Consider the following 23,454-nt stretch of genomic DNA (forward strand, 5'->3'; position numbering starts at 1 on the left):
CCAGTCCTGGTGAGGAGATGGTGAGGAGTCAGGGCTCATGGCAGGTTGAGGCAACTGCCTCTGGTCATGAGGCTGGAGAGGCACTGTAGCAGGTGGCCCAGAGAAGGTGTGGATGCCCCATCCCTGTAAATATTCAAGGTCAGGTTGGCTGGGGCTTTGAACAGTCTAGTCGAGTGGAAGATACCTGTCAGCCTCACCTCTGTGTTCAGCCAAGCCCTTAAATCATGCCCCAATATTCTCAAGGAAATGGTAGGAGATGCACTGATCACATTGGAGACCTGCTGTGGGTACAGCTGCAGCCGAGTGTGAGGCTGACACCCTTTCCCTGGATTGTCACAGGCTGGCAAGTGCTCACTGGGCATCACCAGAACCACAACGCTCCCCAAGGCATAAACCCAATTTCTGTGGCCAGGCATCCCATTGCACCTGCACCCACCACGGGCCTTCCTGACACTTTGCTTTAACGTAACAGCTGGATTCCTCTGGTCTGCACCAGCTCCAGGCTGGCTCCTGGGCACCAGCTGAGGAGGGTGCGAGCCCAGGGCCACCCCCATAGAACTGCACACATCCAGCCCCCGGCGCTGGGTGTGCTCTGACAGGGGTGGGGTAGGTAGGGGGGCACGGCAATGCCACTCACAGCAGCTGGGGCAACCCATGGGAAGGGCCTGTGCCACATCCAGAGCCAGCACCCAGCCTGCTTCACACCCCAGCCCAACCAACCCAGCTATATCTGTATCCCCCACCTACAGGTCTGGCCCACAGATTACTCTCCCCGATGTCCCAACACGCCAGGTGCAATTGTTCCAAACATACCAACAATCCACGTAATCTGGGGACTCCATCTGCCAGATATCACTGCAGGAAAGTGAATTCGTGTGGATCAGAAGCTCCTGGTGATGGCTACCATTCTGCCAAGCTGCCACTCCAGGTTAGAGCTGCCCAATCCTCTTGGCACTACGCTATTGCCTGTTCTTTGGATAACTCTGCTGTACCAGACATTTTCTGCCAATTTTGCAAAACCTCAGCCAAGGGTGTACCTTTTGCAGTGCTGGGTCTATTTCCCATTGTTTCAGGCACTGAGAGGGACTTAAACCCCCATTTTACATGAAATAAAGGGACTTGAATTCCCCTTCTACACATGCCTTACAAGGGACTCTAACCCCCTACACCTGATGAGGGACTGGGAAAACCCAGGTGCCTTTCAGGGATTATAACCCCGTGCAGATCTTCAAAATCTTGAGCAAAATACTTCACCACAGGGCAGAGTCAAACCCACCCTTATAATTTAAACTAAAACTGCACAGGGAATTTTAACACTCACCCTTTGGCTCCTCCCTGCTCCACAGCTCTCCGGTGAACTCACACAGTGCCAGCAGCTGGATGTTTGGAGAAGGGAGACACTGAAGGTGGTGGCCTAGGGTGCCATCTGGATTGCCAAACTGTTTAGGAACCTTTCCCATCTGACTGTTCTGGAGCCACTCTGGTAGTCACACTCCTGCCACCCAAGACTTTAACTGCTGAAACCGAAGCCCCTTTGCAGTGGGTGGTTCCAGTGAACCAGCAGGTGCCCTGTTTTACTCCCCACACACCCCACACTCACACAGACAAGTTTCCCTCACCAGCTCGACCCTGGTTTTCCCACAGCAGACTGTCTGGTTCCTTTAAGTAATTTAATTGTGGTGCAGGGACATAAGAACTGCTCAAGCTGGGTGCCTCTGGAATTCCCTGGCTTTTGTACCCTTACAGTCTGTGCACCTGTGCTCCTCACATGCCCTTTACACCCCTTACACGTGCCTCTTGGTCCAGTGGTGACATTTGGTCTGGGGTCTTCTCATTATTCATTGGGTTCAACAGCATTTCTGGATGACAAGCCACCACCCAGGTGACCAGTGCTGCAGGTCTGGCTTGCCCTTTGTTAGGCAAAGGGTCAGCACCTGGTCAGGCCTCACACACCAAACTACCTGCACCAGGTGTATTCCTCAAGAGAAGACCCATGCAATTGTTATTGCTTAATGAAGGCAGCTGGCTGTAATTAGTGAGGACCCTCACTACAGCAGTGGGAAGCATTTGTAGATCCTCATGCTGTCCTCTGGGGCTGGAATTGATCAGTATGTCCTTTGGAGCTGTTCCACTTGGCACTGGGAGTTATATTCTCCTTGTATGAGCAATTCATTTGTGTGTTACATACTAAGCTTCCCAATTAGTTTATAAAATTTTAATTCCTAATTCCTGTCTGGGTTTCGACCTTGCTGTCTTCCACCCTCCCACAGTCCTTACTGAAAGGTTATTTTTGGTGGACAAGCAGATGTCCAGAATTTCTTTTCCAGCCCCTTAGCACGGGTAACGTGGTCCCCACAGACACACCAAGCACAAACTGCTCTGGAGTGTGTGTCAAGAACTAATTCTCTCACAGCATTAGTGAAAAAAAGCAAAACAAAATTAAAAACCAATGAGTTTTTCTTTACTAACACAGAGGCCAGTTGCTAGGACTCACTTTTAACACCTGTGACAGAGCTAATGCTTTTGTATTTCTTTGCAGCACCAACAGGAGAGAATGATACTAATACAGGTAGGCTGTGTGGTGTCAGAGTCTCAAGAGCTCAGCTCTGAGGTCTTGATGGCCTTGGCAGCCCCTCCCTGCTACCAGTAAGTACTCTCCATGCAGCCAGCCATGCCTTGTGCAACAGCTTAACAGCAGGCTGCAAACTGGGGTTCTTCCTGTTTATGTAACATTTCCTTTTCTCCCTTTGCTTCAGCTTTCCCCCCTCTGAAACGGAAATGTCTGCTTAGGTGAGCATTTTAGAAAAGGACCATCACATGTGTGTGCCCAGCTTTCATAATTATTAATTGTTCACTTCTAACAGAAAACATTCATAATTTGAAGTAGAGCTTATCTGAACAAAATCAGGATTCTCAAAGAACTTCTATTAAATAAGTAAATCAAAATCATGGGTCAGAACATCAGCAAACCTGGGAATGCAGAAAAAAGTTATAGACACTCAGATGGACACCCGGTGGAAGCAGTCAGGGTTACTAAAAGCTCCTTTACTTATGATGTTTCCCACCTAGCAAATTAAATGGCTATACTTTTGTTAAAGCTAAAAGAAACAGCATATGTGTTGCCAAAACTAAACAGTCTAATAAAACTAGATGTTTAAACCCTATAAGGGCTTAGTTCTTCTTCAATATTTAATAATGGTTACAGATCATTTCAGGCATTCCATGGGATCAGAAAAAAAGTACAAAGGAAGATCACTGCTGGTCCCAAAAATACTCTAAAGAGCATTAGTTAACAAATAGTATGTGAAAAACAGATAAACATGTAAGAAGTTTATCACCTAACTCTTTGCATTAGCAATTAGTGTCCATATGTTGGATTTTTTAATTTTCCATCTGACTAAGTAAACTATGCCTAACTTTGAGGCCTCAGAACAATTTACTGCAACAATCTTCTATTTAAATGATATTTACTTGCACATTCTAATAAAAATACTGTTTTCTAACCTCATGTATCACAAACACTGGACAAGAGAACCCAGGTAAAAGTTAGAAAATTACCTATTTTTTAATGGTTTTATACCAAACACGTATTTCAAAGCAAATGAATGCAACAGCAGATCAGACAGATTGAGCATCCTGTGCACAAATACACCTGGAAAGGTTGGTCTAGTCAAGTGATTTTTCTCAGCTTTGGAGCTTCACCAGTTTTCAGGGTGGGCAGATTCCTAGACAGCAAATAGAAACCTCTCATTTTTCTCAGTGATCTTAGACAGTGCACAGAGACCACTCCTCCTCTGCTAGTTTGATCACCTGTGGTGATCAAACACCTGCCAAAGTGCAAGATTACCCAAAGCTGTATTGTTCCTGACAGAGGAAATTGTGAGTCTCCTGTCACTGAAAATTTCCCAGATAAAAAGTCTGTGCCAAGGTTCCCAAGCCTTGTATTCAGAACATTTTCTCATGTCTAACCTGATTGCAGTTTTGAATCCGTTTTATCAGAGACATGGAGGACAGATGCTTTTCTTCTGCTTGCCAGCAGCTTTGGACATGTTTGAAGCTTGGGGATTTTTGATACTGGGCAGCTGATCATTCCTGTCTAAGCATGAGTTCTTTGCTATTGTCCTAACTGAACTGCACCCTAGGTTTTTCTGTCCATTTTCCAGAATTATTCCAAAATCACAAAGTGATAGAAATAAGCAGGCCAAAAGTTCAGTTCTTACCAACAGCCAGACCTGGAAAGAGTTTCTCTCACAACAAAGAGCACTGAGGCAGCAAGAAAGAGACACCCAAGGTGGCAAACGAGCGGCCTCTGCTCGGCTGGTGTTCATGAGGAATCTCACTGTCCTCTTCATGGAAATGGGAGAGAGGAGTATTTCTACAGCATGTACTCACTTCAAGACTTTGAGCTCACAGTTTAAGAAAAACTTACAGACCAAAAATGACTACAGATCTAGTAAAATCCGGACTGATAGTATAACATCCTAAGGCATTCCTGTTGGCATTCCAGGTAAAAATACAGTTTAAATGGCACTGGAAACTCCTTGTGTTAAATAACCTCCATACTCAGTGTAGACAATTTATCAAGGTGTTTCTGACCTTGGGTAGGGAAAGACATAGTTGTTTCAAACAAATTAAGTTTAATATTTCTGCACAGTGTTCTGTATTCACAAACGCTGGGAGCTCTATGACATACACAGGGTAAATTATGTGAAAGTACAAAAATCAGTCGTTGCACATACTGGTAAATAAATACATTTACTCCAGAATAACAAAGAGTTTCTTTAAAAAATTTAATTTGTAAAAGCACATTCTTGCAGGTTTATCTAAAAGTCTCTATAGGTCTGAACAAAAAGGAGATGTCTGAATAGTTGAAACAGGCCAAGACAGTCTTGTGTGCAAACAAGCATAATGTGTTACAGCCACTATGACAAAACATGTCTGGTTAAATATTAGTTCTCACAATTAAGTCATTTTTTGTCAATTTTGATATATTCCACTCTTTAAACCGCATAGAATATAAAGGAAATCTAGACTTTAACATATCCAAATTCTACTGTATATCATTGGTTTATTTAAGAAAGGCAAAGAGATGAATAAGAAAATGTTTACTGTGGGAATAAAAAAAAAATACCCCACCCCCCCCCAATTAAACTGCTTTTTCATTTTCTGGGGATAGAAACATTCATGTAGCACATTTTGTACTTCTTGAAATTTAAGTAAACATGTCAGAAACAAAGGTTATTTTTCTTTACAGGCAGACATAGACACAACACATTCTAAAATCGGTATTTCTTCAGCTGCTCCCAAACACTGGATCTTTCAGACTGTCATTAGTTGGATGAAGATGATGTTGGAAAGTACAAAACCAGCTCCGTGTCTACTAGGAACTCTCAGAAATGAACCACCTCAAAACTACTTAGTTTCTGAGATATTTCCCAAAGGTGCAACGAGTTACAAAACATCCTGCACAGACACTTTTCCCCTTGTTTCTTGCCGTCGAATATAAGAAATTGTTCAAAAAGGAGAAACAAAAGCCCCAGTCTTGTAATCACAGGGTAGAAATTGGCTCACTGCACAGATCAATCCCACTGAAAAGCCACCTCAAAGGAAGAGCAGATGGCTCTCTGTAATAGGTACAGACACTTAAATGAAAGCACGAGAGAGAACTTTTTCTAATCTTTTCAAAAGAAAAAAAAAAATCACTTGTTCAAAATTGTTATAGAAGAAGTTTCAAATATCTGACTCTTTTAGAGAGACTTTGAAATCATTAACGTCAAGGCAAATTAATATAATGGTTTATATGTCACTGTGAACAGAGGGAAAGGAGACTGAGTAATACCACCAAAGAAGTTTTTTCAAGACTATATCCATATTTATATGTGTGAGTGTGTGCAGAACAAATATTTGCACATCTACCTCTGGAACACATTGGGAAAGTCATAAATCAAGCCCAGCCCACCCCTAATACTGAGAATCCAGCGGTACTGGACACGTATGTATGCCCCCCTTTATGGTTTATAACTACCAGATGATCTGATTTTCCTGTCCCCAAGCACAGGATTTTAATTTGAAATAAACTGTTAGTTTCAATCACAAGAAAAGATTTTTATACTTTTAAGATACTACTAATAAAATTAATAAACCCCCAATATTTGTCTTTTTCATATGTGTTTTTCAGTAAGCCACCATAAAAGGTTTGTTTCTTACAGACCTTGTTTCTTAGAGAAACTCCCTCTGTGATTTGCTAATTCTTGTGCAGGTTCAGTTATCCACTATTTTATCCCCTAAGTCATGGGCAGTGTTTTGTTCTTCTAAATGCCCTGTTTAGCTGCAGTAGTGACATCACAGAATTTGACAGCATGTTCTAATGGAAAAGGTCAGCTTTTTCACCAATAGACATTCTAGATCCCCCTTTGAGTGTCAACAAATCTTCATGGGATGTGTGTAAGAGCCAACTTTTGGCCTCCTTTCCAAATCCAACTTTCTGAAGTATTCATGCCAGTAATGCCCAATTTTTGCAATCCATCTAAGCCTGCTCTGAAACAAAGACAGACAAGAAGACATCGGGACTGTGGGACAGACACGGAAATGTGGCATTATGGAGACACAAGAGAAGTTAGAAAGAAACATTCAGTTACACCAGCAGGCTTGGGATTAGGCCTGAAATAGAAATAAATGGGTGGAAGTGTCATCATGAAGAGATATGCACATAAATCAGGCTGTTCAGGAGAGAAACACGTGGTATGGGCAGAGTTCTTACCAACATAACACAGCACAGGCAGTGACCATCATAGTGTATCAACCAACACTGAAATCTGTGACTCACTCTAAGTGATGCCAAGCGGTGTGGCCAATTCTCCAGCAAAAAAATCACCCTACTGTCATTCCCCAGCACATCCTATTGCCTCGTCTGCACGCTGGAGTTCCTCCACATCTGTAAATGGAGCTTGTTTGCACTTTGGTTTGCTTCTCTGTAACTGCGTTCCTTGGATTCTGTGATGCCTTTTTCTGGGCTTAGGGCTCAAAATAGTGCAAGTATAATAAAAAGGTGTTATCTTCTTATATGCAATGCAAACACACGGAAACTTCAAATAACTTAAAGAACCACAGGTCCCAATTTTTGCCTTCAGGAGGAGCTCTTTCTTCAGTATTGGGAGAACTGTATTTTAATGGCTTCGGTTCAGCATTTTCTTTGCTAAGCTTCCATGCACGTCTTTGCAGCCGTGTCCTCTGACTGGTGACAGACACACAAGGTAGGAAACAGCACACAGGGAAAAACATGCACTGTTACAGGGCAGGGTGACAGTAAGCACGTAAGAGTTGCACTCTTAGTGATAAACCCGTCCGTAATAAACCCGTTGTGTGTGTTTTTCTGATATGGTGGCTGCTTGCATGAATGCTAAGAGGGGCTGTCATCCTCCAGATCCAGGCAGATATAAATGAAGAAGAAAAAGAGAAAGGAAGATTATTTTCTGACAAACAAGCATACCTCTGATGGGCACTGTAAAAATAAACCTAGCTATACTGGCATCATTCACATCACGCTCCTAGCATCAAGCTCTGCTGCACTGGTAAAGCAGCTGCTTTCAGCATGCAGTCCCCAGACCTCAACATCCACAAAAACCCAAGAAGAAAGCACACTGTTGTCAGGAAGCTTAAATTCACCATACAGGTGGCAATAAATCAGGGAGTGATGAAAACTACTGCAGTAGGAAAAGAGGACTTCAGAAACGTGGCCTCAAGGGTGCAGGTGCTGAGCTTGGGAGGTGCAATTCAAGGAGCCAACTGTTAGGAATGCGGCACTCTAAGTCCTAAGTGCCACCCTGAGAGTACAGAAGGGTGAATCCCTTTACATATGTTCTCCAATATCTTGGTCAGAAACCTGTTCAGCACTTTAAAATTCACCAACGACCTGGAACTGCACAATGTGATGAATACCCGGGTGGAGGATTACACAACTTGAAGGCCACCTTATTTCAAAATGGGAACATATACACAGGGATTTAACACACTTTAGTTCACAGACATTGACTTTATAGAGGTTTTACTGACTTAGTGTTCTGGAGTGTCCCCATATGGAAAAACCTGTACATCTTTGAAAGGAGAGAAAGTTATAGACTGGGGGGGTGGGGAGAATCGGGGAGCTGAGAACAAAACAAGGAAATTGCAGTAACATAGATTACTAAGAAGCTGAAAAGCATCTACCACCTTCAAAAAAGTATTTGAAGTGCTACCAAATAGGAATTCATCCTCATGGACTTATGTGATGTGGTCCAAAAGACAGAATAACCAGTGCTTTCAAAAACAGGGGTTAGGGGTGATTCCTTTTTAAAGAAAAGAAATCCAACAAAAAACCTTGTCACGGTGTCACTGAATTCAGTAACTCTTGAGAGTTTATCACAGTTAAAGAGCCATATTCCACAATCAGGTTTTTGAGATGACACTGCTACAAATCTTTTAGGAGTACACATCACTGATGCAGTCCTACTTAACCCAGAAGTTAGAATTAACAGAAGACAGAAATTCTATCTTTTTAGCCTACATTATAAAGCACTGAATCTACAAATAAATACAGTTAGAAATGAAATAGAGCCCCATTGTTGGGGTTTTTTTCTTTACTTCGGAAAACTCAGTGGACTTGATTTAAGTTTTTTGCAGAGCTACTTCTCAGTTCCTGACACTTGCACAGCACCCTCGTGCTTGTTCTGGGCCATCTTCATAAATTAATTTGCATGAAACTTGATTACAGTGCAACTTCAATTGCCTAATGAGAACTCTGTATAATACTACTCACCTGCTGCTCCCAGACTTATGTGAGGCTTTACTAGCACCTTTCCAAAGTGCTGTTTTTAGTTTGGGGACGTTTGTTAAGGCTGATATTTATCACAGATTGGCCCCAAGATGGAAGGTAGTTCAACAAGCATAAAAGTATCAACGGAAAGCCCCCCAGAAAGGAACATTGTGCCATTTTGGTGACAGAGGGCTGTATCTTTGGACCAGGCCCTCACACTGTGTCCCAGATGTAGTATGCAACAGGGTATCATAGGATGTTTCATGCACACACTACTCTGCCAGTAATAGGATTCCTGGTTGGCAAAAATAAGCCCTCTGTCAATCCAGGCACATAGCACTAAGTGTCAGTGACTTTGCCTAGAAATTCTGGGGTTTTTTTCTTGGATGAGAAGTTTATATTTTTAGTATCAAATCCCAAATCTCCACATGTAAATCTCCACAGCAGAAAATGAGGCAGAGACTTTATTAGAAAACACTGTTCTATTTGTGTTCAGCATTGGAAGTACTGCCCTTCAGAAATAAATGCAGAGGTGCACAAAACAGCAGAATCATAAGGCAAAACCCAAGGAAAGCATATTATAATAGCTATGTTATGTTTTTTCCAGCAGAACTATCAAGCACTGCTCATACAACAACTGAGGAAATGGCTGGAAAAGGCAGCTGCCTCTCAACTAAATCAACTTGGTGCACCTATAACTACTTCAAAGAGTATTTTATTTGAACTTAAACCACATCTTTGAAAACATTTTTAAAATAGCTAAAAAATGCTGTAATGTTTAAAGACACATCAGGATCAATACAGTTCTACATCTAGCCAGCAAGGACAGGAGATTCTCCCTAGGGAAGAGAACAGGATGGTAATAACTGGGTTATCTTCAGCTCTCTCAGACTGGAATGAGGACCTCCCGTTACAAGGTGCCAGAGCTCACACACTTGTTTGAACACTGAACTTAATAGTATGTCAAAGGTTGCACTTGATGATCTTGGAGGTCTTTTCCAAGCTTAATTATCCTATGAGTAGTGCCCAAAGCCCACTGCCACACAACATACTCTGGTTTTGTGTAATGATGAGATTTTCTGCACTGGCAAAATAAGTGATCTTATGATATAGTTTTCCAAGACATCAAGACTAAATGTTGTTAAGGTTACACTTACCTAGACAGTAGGCATAGCCTTTAAAAAAAAATTTAAAATTCAAATGGAATGAAAATTATTTGGTGAGTCAACATAGGAAAGGTATGTGATTTCTTATGTGATGTTCAAGAATGCCTAAGAGAATTAGGAAGGGCACTCTTGTTAGGACTTCAGAAATCTCATCACTTACTGTGTTCCTCATCACACTGACAGATTCCTGCACTCAAAGCCTGGCAATCTGCACAGGCCAAGCTCTGTTTGGTTTGCAGAGATGAAGCTTCAGGATCAGAAGCTTACATCATAAATGAGAGCTCAAACATCAAAACAAGCTTAAGAAAAGAGAATTTTGAACAAATAATCTCCTTGAAATTTCACGCAATCTGTAAGCATTAAAATCAGCTAGATTTTAATGTTAAAATTTATAAAAATGTTTATAAATTGCATTCTGGTACTTTTAGAGAGTTTACTTTATAAATTACTGACACTTCTAATGGCATTGTGCCAACTGGGATAGCCTCAGTAGGAAGCCACAGATACAGGGTGAAATGTGAGAAACATTGCATTGTAAACATCCCATTTCAGTATAAAAGTAGTCATAAATCATGAGACTCATTGTTTTTAAATCAGATGTGCGTGACAGAGTCAAAGTCTGCAGTAAAAACAGTTTTGAACAACTGAGTCACATCCAAGTGAAAAAACAAACGAACAACAGCACAAAAATGCAATTTGCAGCACAATCACCAAGTGTCTTGGTTTGCTACATAAAAGCATAAATAGGTGGTTGCATTAACTGAACCTCTGCAACGTGTTCAGGAATAATAGTTTTAAAACAACTGATGCTGCAAAGTAAAACACAACCAACAACACATCGCTGTGAGAAGGAAACGTGTATCAGATGGTTTGTCCTACTGTTTTTTCTGCACTTCCAGTAACTAAAAATGACACAAGATAGAAAAACTGAAGCCTCACTGAAATCACTGACAAGATTTCCATAGAATTCAACAGCATCATGATTTTATCCTAAGAGATTGTTTAGCTATTCAGTTTCTACACAGGTGGCAGAAAACTTCATATTTTTACTGAGGTTCCTTTAGTGAGCATTAATAGGGTTCTGAGCATGGCAACACCACTCGTCATCCACCAACCTCAAAATATTCCTGAGAAACCTCTCAGAAGATAAGAGACAGACATAGGTGGGCTAAAAACTAGTATTTCCATTCAACTTGTTGGAATGGAGGCACAAAGACGTTCCAAGATTTGCACATCAGTTGGGATTACCAGCCAGGTGACCTGATCTCCAGGCCTGTGTTCTATCAGCTGTTGGACAATCTGAAAGACTAGGCTGATTTTAACACAGATTTGGACTCTTCAGGGCTTTTTTTGCACCCAAGCACCAAAAGAGATACATGAGTATTCACTGGTACTTGCTAGGTACTACTTGCTACTCTCAAGTAGGACTTCGTTCCAGTTCATGTGCTTAACAAGCTTTTGCCAGAGTAATTTTCAAACTGTCATTGCAGACTTAAGTAAAACCATGAAAAGCTTCCAGTGTTATTGTGTAATCCAATTATAACGTGAATAGGAAAGTATTTTTTTTTCTCAAAAATGTAAGCATAATTTTCCTGAATGGCATCCTCTTCCTAAAGCCATCTAGCAAACCAGAGTACTGGTTCCATTAAACAGTTTCAAGAAAGCCAGTTAATTCAAGTCTTCTCATGAGTGAAGGTATAGATAAACATACCCTTACTTAAAAAGGGGAATCTATAATTTCTAGGCAGTTAAATAAAATACAACATACAAAATAAGTTTTAATGCATTTTCATCCAATATACAGGCATTTGTGAGTATCAGCTACTGAGCTACAGTTCATAGCAAAATACCAAAGCATTGAGAGAGTTGTGCAAATTCTTTTCTTAGTTCCTTGGTGAGCAACAAAAAGAACTGAAAAGTGTCTACATAATTACTTTCAAACACTTGCAGAGCAGAACCCTGGAAGGTACTTTTCGTACACGAGGAGCAACAGAAACCTGTTTTCATTAAGTAGCACGAACAAGAGAAGCTTGCATCTACAGTTAAATTAATTCTATTGCAAGATTTATGTGTATAAAACTATTTTTTTCTAGTAATCAAAATGAGGCCTTCTGAGAAATCTGAGTTATCAGGCCATAATTCTAATAAAGGTGACTGCTGTGCTGTCCTTAATTGCCAAGCAAAGTTATTTACTCGTGAGCACATGCTTCTCTAAAAGCAGGAAAGTCTGGAAAATGATGTTTTAGGAGAGCAATGGGGCAGATAGTTAAGATGCCACAGGATCAAACCCAAAATCTTTCCTCTGATACCTGCCACACATTAGGAGAAACTTTCCCTGCCAGGAACACCAGGTAACCCTCTGTTCTGTCCTATTAAAATAAACAAAGGCAAAATATTCCAATAGGGGGCTAGGCTCATCATTCCTTCAGGGCAAGAACACTTTTTTCCCAGTCCTTGTTGCATCCTATGCGAAATCACTAATAAATTAAAAAATTAATAATAAAATTTGCAAAAATGTAAGATACAAGAACTGGGAGTGATTTTCCATACTAAGGACTGGATTGATTTACTTCTTTTTTAACGGGTAGCTCTCGGGTAGGGGTAAGATTTTTATAGCAGAAAAGCAGGTCTAACACTCAATACTTTTAGGGACTCAGTGGTGTCTCTGCTTGTTTAAAATCCCTCCTTTGTTCATCATAAGGGAGCAAAACCTCAAAGTTTGAATTGATGGCATTGGTTCACCATGACTGATAAGACTCAGTGGTGTCATTTGACTCCACAATAATGTTTTTCGATTGTGCAGCCACCAGATTTTATTACAGAGCCCTTTTCACTACAGCTCCTTCAGTTGTAGTACCTCATGAGGACAGCCAGCTGGGAACTCCAGCTCGATTGTAAGGAACTTGAATAGCCAGAGATTTGCCCAGTAATTATTACAAAACCATTCTCACAGATTTCTTAGCATCAGAATTTGTAACAATAGCCTATGACATTACTATTTTATGTGCCATATATTATCCTACAAAAGGAGCAGAGTGATGTCTAGCTTCTAAAAAACAAACTCTATTATAGGCAACCAACACACTTCAGCTCACAAAATGACTTTCAACCTTTTGAAAAAAGGAAAAATAAGGCAGCACTACAAAGGGAATCTAACAGCCTGCCTCCAGGTTTGTGGACAGCTCTGCTCATTGATTTGCAACCAACGGTTTGGAAACTCCAGTTACTGAATGTTTACTGAGAAAAATTCTGATTATATTTTAGGCAAGCTTTTTTATCTGCTACCTTTTAATGTATTAATTTACTCTACTGAAAAGCCAAAGGGACAAATTCATCCCTCTGATAAGGCTTCTATTGTAGGAGCATCACTGAATGTGCACCAAAGGCATTATTCATCTGTGGAGAGATCACTGAGCAATATTGTCAAACACTTTTGAGTTGCACATCCTTAAAGAACAGATAAAAGAATTGTGACGAGAATGAGAAGGAACAGAACATCAGAGATGAAGAAAATTAGATAAAGGGCCAGGAAGAAACTGTTTGATGTAAACAGAGTGACAAGTTAGATTAAGAACTCTCATTAAAGCATGCAGTATTTGCCTATAAGCAATTCAGGCAAGGAATTTGTTTACAGCTCTGCCAAAATCAACAGCAGATGCAAAAAATCATCAATACTGGGATTTTAAATAATATTAAATCTACTGTATCCAGACACTCACTAGGACTATGTGAAGTAAATACACAGCTCAGGGCCATTATATTCTTTGTCACACTGAGTAAACAAGGTTATGCCCTGTTGCACATTGACATGCAGGGCCAGCAGAAATTATTAATATGAGTGTGCCACTAACTACACCTTGGTTACTTTAGTATGCATATATCTCTAAAAATACTTACTGGTATCAAGATTTTATTACTGGTGTGGAAGAAACTTTGTGAGGACAGTGTAATTTCAGGTATGACTCTATGCTAAGACTTTACCATGTTAGGAGAACAAAATTTAGAGATGTGCTGGAAAACTTGTGATATCACCTCGTGTTGACATCCAGTAGAGACGTTCACCAGAAAATGCCCATCAGAAATAATATAGTTTTTAAATTAAAAGTACCTGTTTCCAGAGCAGATGGTGAAGGTCAGGTGAATCAAAAGAACCCAGTACCTTGCTCAACGACAGTGAGAAATCAAGGTTTTGGCAAAGGCCACTAGGAACAAATCCTATTCTAACTAGACCAGATTTAATGAGAGCTCCTCATTCTTCAGTCCCAGGTTAACATCCCCCCCTAGTGACCTCAATTTATGGTGGGGAGTTTTTTCCTCAGCAGCTCGTTGGCTCATGGCCTCATACAATTCTGCTAAGACGATGGGAATTTGAGTCACCACTTTCCTCCTGGCATGGTTACAGGTTAAAAAAAATACCTGGCTGGGAAGAACATGCAGTGAGAGTGAAGTTACACAATGTGCTGGCAGTAAAACTATCCCAAGAAGCTGAACTCGCCGCCTTTCCCCAGCCCCTCGTTCTCACCCTTGTGCAGGAGTTCACTGCACATGAGCTTCCTTTCATGCCAATTCCCAGTGGGGTCATGATGTGAGTCAGACCATTGTTACAATCTGCGTTAAAAATAACCCTTCCTAAACCAACTCCACTACAAAAGCCAGCAGATTGTGTATTTGCACCATAAGACACTTAGTTCCTTTGACACAGTGCTGTGCACAGAGGGAAGCAGAAAACTATGTCAGGTGCCACTTTCTCAGGCTTTAAAGAAAGTGTATGACTGGCAAGGCACAGAATTAAAGCCATGCAGATTCAACCACTCCCATGCTGCAGAGTTCTTGAAATCCATGTCACACCTAAATGCCAGCAGTGGGAATTCTTGACTGGTTCTGCAGTAGTCTAAACAAAAAATTCTGGTTGTCATTGGAGCTAGTTTTTAAAGACTGATATGAGGTAAGCAAAGACCTAAGGGCCTTCTCTGTTAAATTCATAGTGAGATGACAGATAGGGATGTGAAATGGTGGGAAACCACCAGCTACAGAGAAACACATCCAAGTGCAAAGCCTAAGGATCAGGCTGCAGCTCATGACTCAACACTTCGGTCATTCATTGAGGGAACTGACTGCTCATTTCTCTCTAATAAAAGCTGTCTTTTCATTTTATACCATTGCATGGAAAGGCTTCTTGCAAAAAGATTTGAATTAACTGAAGACAATATTTGACAGGCTGAGTCCATTGACAAAACACCGTTCAAAGCCAGCAGACCCTTCTCCATAGATTGTTTAAAAGATTATAAAAAATGCTGGCAATCCCTTATTTTCATCTCTTCCATGAAATTTCCTTGTCTGTATACTGGGAAGGAGATCTGAAGGCAAAGGTGAAGAAGAGAGTAAATTTTTTTTATTAGTTGAAATTATACAGTCTAAATGGCACAATCTTAAGGAGAGCCTTGTGGACTGTCTCTTATAGTCAAAAAGGAACTGGCAACTATGAGACAATGATTTGATCTCATTTTTGCATTACATAATCTTTGGTTGTGCAATGCAAGAGTCTATAAAGAGTAAAAAGGAGGACCTGGATCCACACAGTATAAAATGCTACAACTTCTTCACTTGACTCACATTTCAATACCCTTCTGATGAACTACATATACATTCTAATACTTTGTGTGCCATTATGGATAACATTGTACAGAACAATGGCAGAAAGACCATTATTTTTAAAGGTGTTTTACAGTGTGCTTTCAGTTGCAGCTCTGGGCTTTTGAGATGTTCAGGAGAGAAGATAATAGAATGTTTTTTTCTTTGCTTGTGTTTTGAAATGGTATTTTTTATATATTCCAGATAAATCAGAAAAAAGGAAAGAAAAATTCCACACTATTTTAAGGTATTCTGTGTCCTGCCAGTGTCTCATTTGTATGCAGTATACACTAGATTTGCCTAGAAGGATTTAGCTCAGTAGCTGGCACATTTACATGAGAGAACAACATACACAGTTTCAATCGATTTCAAGCATTCTTACAATGGGAAATAAATATGAAAAGTGGTTGTCGCTGAAAGTTCAAAAATGCAATCAACAAATTGTAAAAGCTCAAAAGGCCAGACAAATTTAATAAAATATTTCCATTTACCTTCCTCAGCTTTACACAGCCTATTCAAAATAATAAGATTTGCTGCAGAGAGCCTTTATCCAACTGTTTATACCACTTCGTACAAAATATGTGTTTGCATTACCAGAGAAATACAAGGATATAAATTCTCAGCACACGAAATGCCAAATTCAACATAAGTTATGATTTCTTGGCAGCTAGATGTTTCCCTTTCCCTTTTCTGTACTTCAAATACATTTTCATTTGAAACAAATTAAAAAGCATGTAGATGTTAAAACATAACAACAGCTTAGAATTCAAGTGACTTGTGCAACATTGTTTTGTGCTTTCTACTTCTCCATTTCCTCCTACTGCAATTAAAATTCATCATGCCCTACTACATGTACAATAGCAATGCATCAAGTTCAGTCCAGTATAGGTTTTCAACCTTCAGACTTGACTTTATACTACACGAGATCCTTGCACAATCAAAAAAAAAGTGCATCTTTTTTTCTGATCTTTCTTTAACGCTGGATGATGTGAAGCTCTGATTAGTCGATGTAGGAATGCAACCTTGAGGTATGATTGCAGCCTCAGAATAATTCTTACATGTAAAAAGGAACTTTTTGAGCGTTCACGCCCTTTCTGGATTTAAAAAAGACACCACTGTAATGGTGCTACTAGAGCCACGGTACAGTACATCATGGCACATATCCATAACATAACCAGGGACATGAGATAGAACTTCTGTTTACAAAACCTTGATGTCACTTCCAGAAAAATATGACAGGGAAAAAAAAAAAAAAAGGAAAATATAATTTCCTGAATGTCCTGAATTTTTTAGAAGATTCCTTTTACTTTCTCTTCAGCAATAGAGTAGTCCTCCACAACTGCATTTTCCCTGACCTTTTTATTATGGACCACAAGTGACACCAGCAGGAATTGGGAATCACATGGCAAACTGCTTCCTTTGAGAGGATGCTCACCCACGCCCCTTTACTCACAAGCCAGTTTGCTGTCAAAACTGGAAAGGGCAATTGCAAAGGCTTGAAGTGCACACATTGGGTAGTTGTAGTCCATGGTGAACACATCCTCAGCCACGCGGCCAAACTGCATCACTATATAGTCAGCTGCAAGAAAGGTCATAAAAGGTGACAGAGCATTATTTTTGTTTGCAGTCCTTACTAAATCAGTATGCATTCAACATCATCCTCTGGCCCAGTTCAACGAAACACAAACAAAACGTGCTCACTCATGAAACTTCACAACACTTATTCATGCAAGTGGGTGTGCTGATAGCAGAGGGAGAAGCAAGGATAGCTTGAGTGATCGAGGGTTGCAAGATTTGTTACTGTCAAAAGAAGGACACAGATAAAAAGTATTTTTTGCCAGCACAGAGAGAAAATGGCTTCTTTGTAGAATGTTCAAACCTCTTTAACAGATCTAGTGCCAAATTTCACGTGCACCAAGAACTAGTTAATTCTATTCTCACTTAACTTCAGGCAAGTGGACAAGCAAAAATAATGGGAGAAGAAAAGGTATAATTATTATCTAGACCTAATCATATCTCTCTGTTATAGCATGTTCAGAAATTCTTCCCAACTTTTTTCCCTTTTGTACTCTTCGTCAGTAAGAGGAAATCTAAGCCTCATTCACAGCTGGAAATGTTTAATTGCAGAAGCAGGTGTACCTGTTTCCCCCTATAAAATGCATACATCAATGTTTCAAATTCAGTGTTGCCCTCAGAGACTAGCACAGCCACTTTCACCAGTTTCCCTGCAGTCTGCATGGCACTGGTCTAGCCTGGTGGGCTCCAGCACTAGTGACTGTGCCTGCCTAAAGTGGGTATGAAGTGGGGCAGTGCTGCTCCATTCGAGCACTTGCCTTTATCCTGGCTCTGACAACTGTACCTAAGCTTGAGAAAAAAAGGGAGCTGCACGTTGATGGCAGAAAGCAGCCCATCAGTAAGGGCCTGGGGATAGTGTGAAAGGCTGTTCTGACACTGGCAATGTTCTGTAGGGGTAACGCCACAAAGACTAGTAATGGTAAGGTGGACATGCAGTGGGACTGGTGTGACTGCCACCTCCAGCTGGGCAGTGTGTGGGGACCAGATCAAACAAAAAAAACCAAGGAAGGATTATGTGATACATGTGCTTCAGCAGAGTGACCATGCCCCACGGTCCTGCTGACTGCAGGACTGCAAGGCAGCTGGTCTGAGAGCAGAAATGACTTTAAACTGTTGCTCAGTTCATAAGCTGGGCAACCACAGCAGAAAACTCAGACAGCACATAGCTATCCCCTGTTGCAAGCATGAGCATTTAAACACCTAACTTGCATCAATGCCATGGCCATAAGGCAGAGTAGCATTAAGCTGGAGCCACGGAATTCAGTTAAACCTGCCCAAATAACAACTGTAAGGGCAGAAACCCTCCCAGGCTGTGCATGCAGTACTCTTCCTACACATCACTGACTGAGAGCTGTACTTACGATCATTGTCATGAATAATTTGGAAGTTTTTCACCGAGGCCAGTGTGACTCGACCATGGAAATTTAAAACATAGGACTGGGTGTCATCATTCCAGACTGGCGTTTTGTTATGCAGCTCAATGACACTCTCTGTGTTTTTGTTCTGCCATCTTGCAAGAAGTGTCTCATGTTCCTGCACACATCACAGATACACACTTTGCTTTAACATAATCACATGACAAAAAACACATTAGAAAAGAAGATAAGAATTCATAAATCCTAGCCCAAAAACTGAACTGTTACCCTCAATCCTTAAAACAGCTTCAATGAACGAAAGAGAGAACTCTGAGGATCTTAACGTGAATGTCCTTTCCACCATTTGGAAAATGTTAGTTGTAACTTTTGTTACCAAAATACATTATTTGTAGTGCTTTTGTGAGTCACAGGACTAGTCACACATCCTATTGTTATGCAGTTGTTCAAACACCACTTTATTTACCTCTAGACCTTCAGAAATGCAATTATAAAACCCGATTCTAACTGAAAGAGAATTCAAGTTAGTGTTGGATGATGGTGTGACTTACATTTCGTGGCCTGATGGAAACTCTTTCATGGTCCATATTCATTCCTGGTATGATCACACTCATTTTGCGAGGTCCTTTAAACCCCAAGACATTTGTTTCCTAAAAATGTTTAGAAAAGATTTCATCATGTTCTTTATTTTTAAAGTTAATTTCTTCAACAGAGAGACACAGCGGCAGCCATGGGAACTTATTTGTTAGTCAACTAGAAAAACATCTTGAAACTCCCACCTTCACTGGCACTGCCAAACATTCTAGCTTTGTCTTAGAAGCTCCAACAACAGGAAAAATGGAAATAGAGAGGTTTCCAAAAACATTCCTAGCATTGGCTGCCAGCACCTTAATATAATTTAAAAACAAAAATCCCTTTGTTAAAAAAGGATATGAATTAACCAGATTGCTTGGCTACTGCTAGATCCCAAAATAAAGTAGTTGCAATTTAAAAATCATAAAATGCAGTCACACATTTTGATGCGAGACAAAATTAAAGATATGGGACCAGCTCCATTTATTCCAGAGCCAGCACAAAAGCAAACAAGAAGAAGCTGCCAGTAAGAGCATCTGTTAGCAGTGCTGTGGTTTTCAAAGTGTTCAGATATGTTATGCTTAGAGATGAACATGGTAAAAAACAAACACATTAGCATGAAGGCAAATTTTCTAGCTATGAAGACAGGGAAAGTAAAGAAATCACAGGGGCAGCAAAAGCAAATCCATGGAAAATACAAGTTCTTGCATTAAACATGATCTGATGCTTTTGACCATATTTTTACAAAAGCTCTCCAGTAAAAGCTCTCCAGCAGAGGACAGCTCTCACTGTCCTCTCAAAACACAACCATTAAAATCTAAACCAGCCTAAAGCCTTATTTTTATCTGACACTTCTTTTTTTCTCCCTCAGAAGCAACTAGGGCCAAATATTTCTCTAAGTCATCATATGCTTTTGAAAAAGTAGAGGGCAATATTTCCCAATCCACTCAGTAAAAGCTGATTTTAGCATTAACTCCAGCAAATGAAACAGTGAAACCTCTGGAAGTTCATATCCTCAAGTTTCATGATAATTTTTTTTTTCCAGATATATGGATTTTTTTTTCCCCTCTACCATTCTGAAATGAAGGGCTGTGGACATACACTAAGGAATCTCAGAAAGGACATTCCCATTGGTGCTATTCCCAGCAACATACCACAAGATGCCAAGAACCAGACAGCCCTGGCCTCCAGCTGGTGGGGCTTTACCACTGGGACATTTAGAAATTACACATTCAGATGTCTCTGCTTTTATACTTTTAATCAAATTGTCCTGATTTTAAGGAACACTAACATTTCTATTCTTGCAAGTAAAAATCCAAGCATCTCAACTCACCAGTAACATCTGAAAAATACGCCTAAAAATTACTTGTGCAGTTTTGTCATCCATCAGACCTTTGAAATAACTTTGGTTGTTTCAGCAAACCATCTTGAGATTTTCCACAACTCTTTAAAGTTTTTCATGCGTGCAAGAAAAATTCCACTGAGTTATTTTACTGAATACTCCTGAAGCAATCCAGGTATATTCATATATCTTCCTAACTCTGTACATTAATGAGAAGATTCTGCCTCCTTTTTGAATCATTTATGTCACATCCTTTGGCAGAATAAAACATGTTATCAGTTCAGTTGGAAGCGTTATCCTTGGTTCTGCGTCATGGTGAGACGAAAACTAACATGACTGCCAGTAAGAGAGACTCAGCACAGCAGAGGACAAGTTCTAAGAAAAAAATTCATGCTTATGCTTATTTTCCACTAACTACTGGCAATTTTAGCCTTCTCTGCAATGCCTTACAAGCTTTTCTTCTCATCAGGCAGCAGTTATGCTATACATAATCAATTTAGATGCTGACTGGTTGAAGACATTGTTCAAGGTAAAATTAAATAATAGTGCTGAATCACTTCCCTCCCAACAAGCAGTACTATCACTCTGAAAAAACAGTACCATACTCTTTGGATTTACTCAGAAACACTAAAATTGGAACTTCTGCCACATGATAAGAGAAAGGTCACTAGTTGCACATTACAACCATCACCAATTATCATACATTGTATTGCAAATGCTGCCCTTTTGATAAAATCATGGTACTCAACTGGAATTACATAAACATGGAATACATGAGGAAAACAGTCAGGACAAAAAGAAGAGCTTCAATTAAAAGCAAATCTTTCTAATCCACCTGCATCCAAATAAAATTAATTTCCCCTGTCTCCTGTCTCATTCCCTGCTTCTCTTTTATTTCCCTCCTCCATGATTTTGTGTGTGTAAATTCAAGACTACAAATGGCATTACTGGGGGAACAGAGGCCAAATTCTGTTTTTACAGCTTTTTAATGCCACTGACAGTCTTAGTTTAAACAGGAACACAAGTGCTGTTAGATAGCAGAGACCCATTGACTCAACCAGGACACCAATCATCGATACCAGCTAAGGACTTGGCCCAGTACTGCTCAGAAGCTGCACTCTCTGCCTTAGCCAATCCAGTCAGCTGTTCTGTGAGCATGTGTCACAATAAACTGCATTGAAAGAATACAGAGCCTCTCCACAGGGTTGTTTTTAAAACCTTACACACTTCCAAGAAACTGTGTAAGCATCTTGCTTTAGTGGCAATAGCTGCCACGATAAAAGCAGCAAGGTGTATATCCCAGCAGCTTCCAGGACATTCACAGTTTTGTTACCCCAATTTTCTCTCAGCCACTTCCCTTTCTGGACTTGTTTCACACATCTGTGCTTAATATCTTCTGTAGAATGTATCATTCCATAGAAAGCCCAAATCACAGAACCTACAACACTGGAGCACAATATGCAAGTGATTGAGGCCTGAGTAGAGACATGGGGTCTTGTTGCTTTACTGAAACCTGAGTCACACCTCAGAATGTCAGCTGAGCTCCTTGCCTGCAGTATCTGACACAAACTGAATTGTGAGATACTATGGATATAAAGGAACCCAGCACAGAAAATCCTGGTACAAGTATTACAGTTGCACCTCACTGCTCCTTGATAAATTTTGTCATGCGATTCTGCAACCAGCCATTAGGTGCTGCTGCAGGTTTATTAATATGCTGGGCTGCCAGCAGTGGGGGAGTAAAAATGGTTAACAGCACCTGAGAGAACTGTCCTTGCTCTCTGTTCCCGACCCTTGAAACATGCCCTAAGGTGAGCTCCACAAAGAGAGTCCTGGACACATTTATCCCACAGTTAACAGATGCATTACTAGTTTCTGCCTGTATAAACTAGACCTGCTGAGGTGATTAAGCAGGTCATGCTCAGTAATTTGGTGGGTGTGGGTACAGCTTGCTCTCCACATGGGTACTTGATCAGATGAGCTGAGGGACAGTGAGAGGCATAATGGTGCTTCTAAAGTATTGTTTTTTATAGTTTTTGCTGCAGGTGAAATCTCAAGGCAGGAATTAAAAGACTGCCTCAGGACAAAGGTGTTTCAATACTGCTCTTCCTGGCACTCTTTGCTGTGGTTCTGCTGCAGCCAGGGACACTAATCTCACTTTAGCAAACCTGGCTAGTAATAAAATACCATTCCAATTTCCTTTTGTCCTCTGGCCACAGCACACCTGCAAGCCTGCTGCTTTTCTCTGTTATTATAAAAAGTAATTTTCTTATACAAATGTCCAAATTTCAAACTGCTGATTACAAATACACATATAAAAGCAGCTTATCTCAGCCACATTGTGCCAACAGTGGCCATGGTTTGGTTCTTTCCAACATTCACACTCCTAGTTACCTCTCCTGAACACAACAGCTTTTAATTTGGCAACGTTCATCATTCAAAAATTACTGTTGTTGACTTAAACAAGCAATGCCTAAATTTTTCAATATATAACCTTTTTCAATTCTTTTTTATTTTCGTCTTGTATTTCCAGTTTGCACCAGATGATTAGTTGCCCAGCTCCAGGGAATGCCCTCCCATATAAACCAGTAAAATTACCTATATTAAACATCTAGGTTCTAGGTTTCTACTGAAACTTCAGTCAAACTGACACCAAGTCCTGGAGTCTCTTGCTACCTGGATTTTTGAAGGGTTTCAAATCTAACAGGAATGGAGGCATATGTATCTGTTTCTCTGTCTGTCTCCAACTGTAAACTATGTGCCTGAGTAACAGCACACGTGAACAAACACACTATCCTGTATCCACAGAAAACTGCATCCTAAGCAGCAGGAAAAGAACATGCTGGCAGCTAATACTGTCCCACTTCAGTACTCTTGGCACTTTGCATGGAAAGGATGGCTCTCTGCTTTCCTGCTCATGTGCTGAAATCTTCCAGACACATTGCTCCCCACAACCCGAGGCTGACCTTTCTGGGAACACATTCTGTGCGTACACTGGGTATG

General features: G+C 40.5%; 1 protein-coding gene across 8 annotated transcripts in view; it reads right to left on the bottom strand.

The window, feature by feature from the left end:
* The window catches only part of TUB (tubby bipartite transcription factor), a 175,789-nt gene that overhangs the window by 12,035 nt on the left and 140,300 nt on the right, over positions 1-23,454 (bottom strand). For 6 of the 8 annotated variants that reach the window (XM_027651327.1, XM_027651328.1, XM_027651331.1 and 3 more), the window contains 3 exons: positions 19,088-19,186; positions 18,525-18,696; positions 15,328-17,167 (listed from right to left, as the gene is read on the bottom strand). In XM_027651327.1, coding sequence (XP_027507128.1) covers positions 17,034-17,167; positions 18,525-18,696; positions 19,088-19,186 — 405 coding nt within the window. In that variant the 3' untranslated portion in view covers positions 15,328-17,033. Of the gene's footprint in view, positions 1-4,736; positions 7,418-15,327; positions 17,168-18,524; positions 18,697-19,087; positions 19,187-23,454 lie in introns of those variants that run through there. The other 2 variants (XM_027651329.1, XM_027651326.1) reach the window with 2 other exon arrangements.

Source organism: Corapipo altera, unplaced genomic scaffold (assembly GCF_003945725.1).
Source record: "Corapipo altera isolate COAL_440 unplaced genomic scaffold, ASM394572v1 78, whole genome shotgun sequence".
Lineage (NCBI taxonomy): Eukaryota > Metazoa > Chordata > Aves > Passeriformes > Pipridae > Corapipo > Corapipo altera.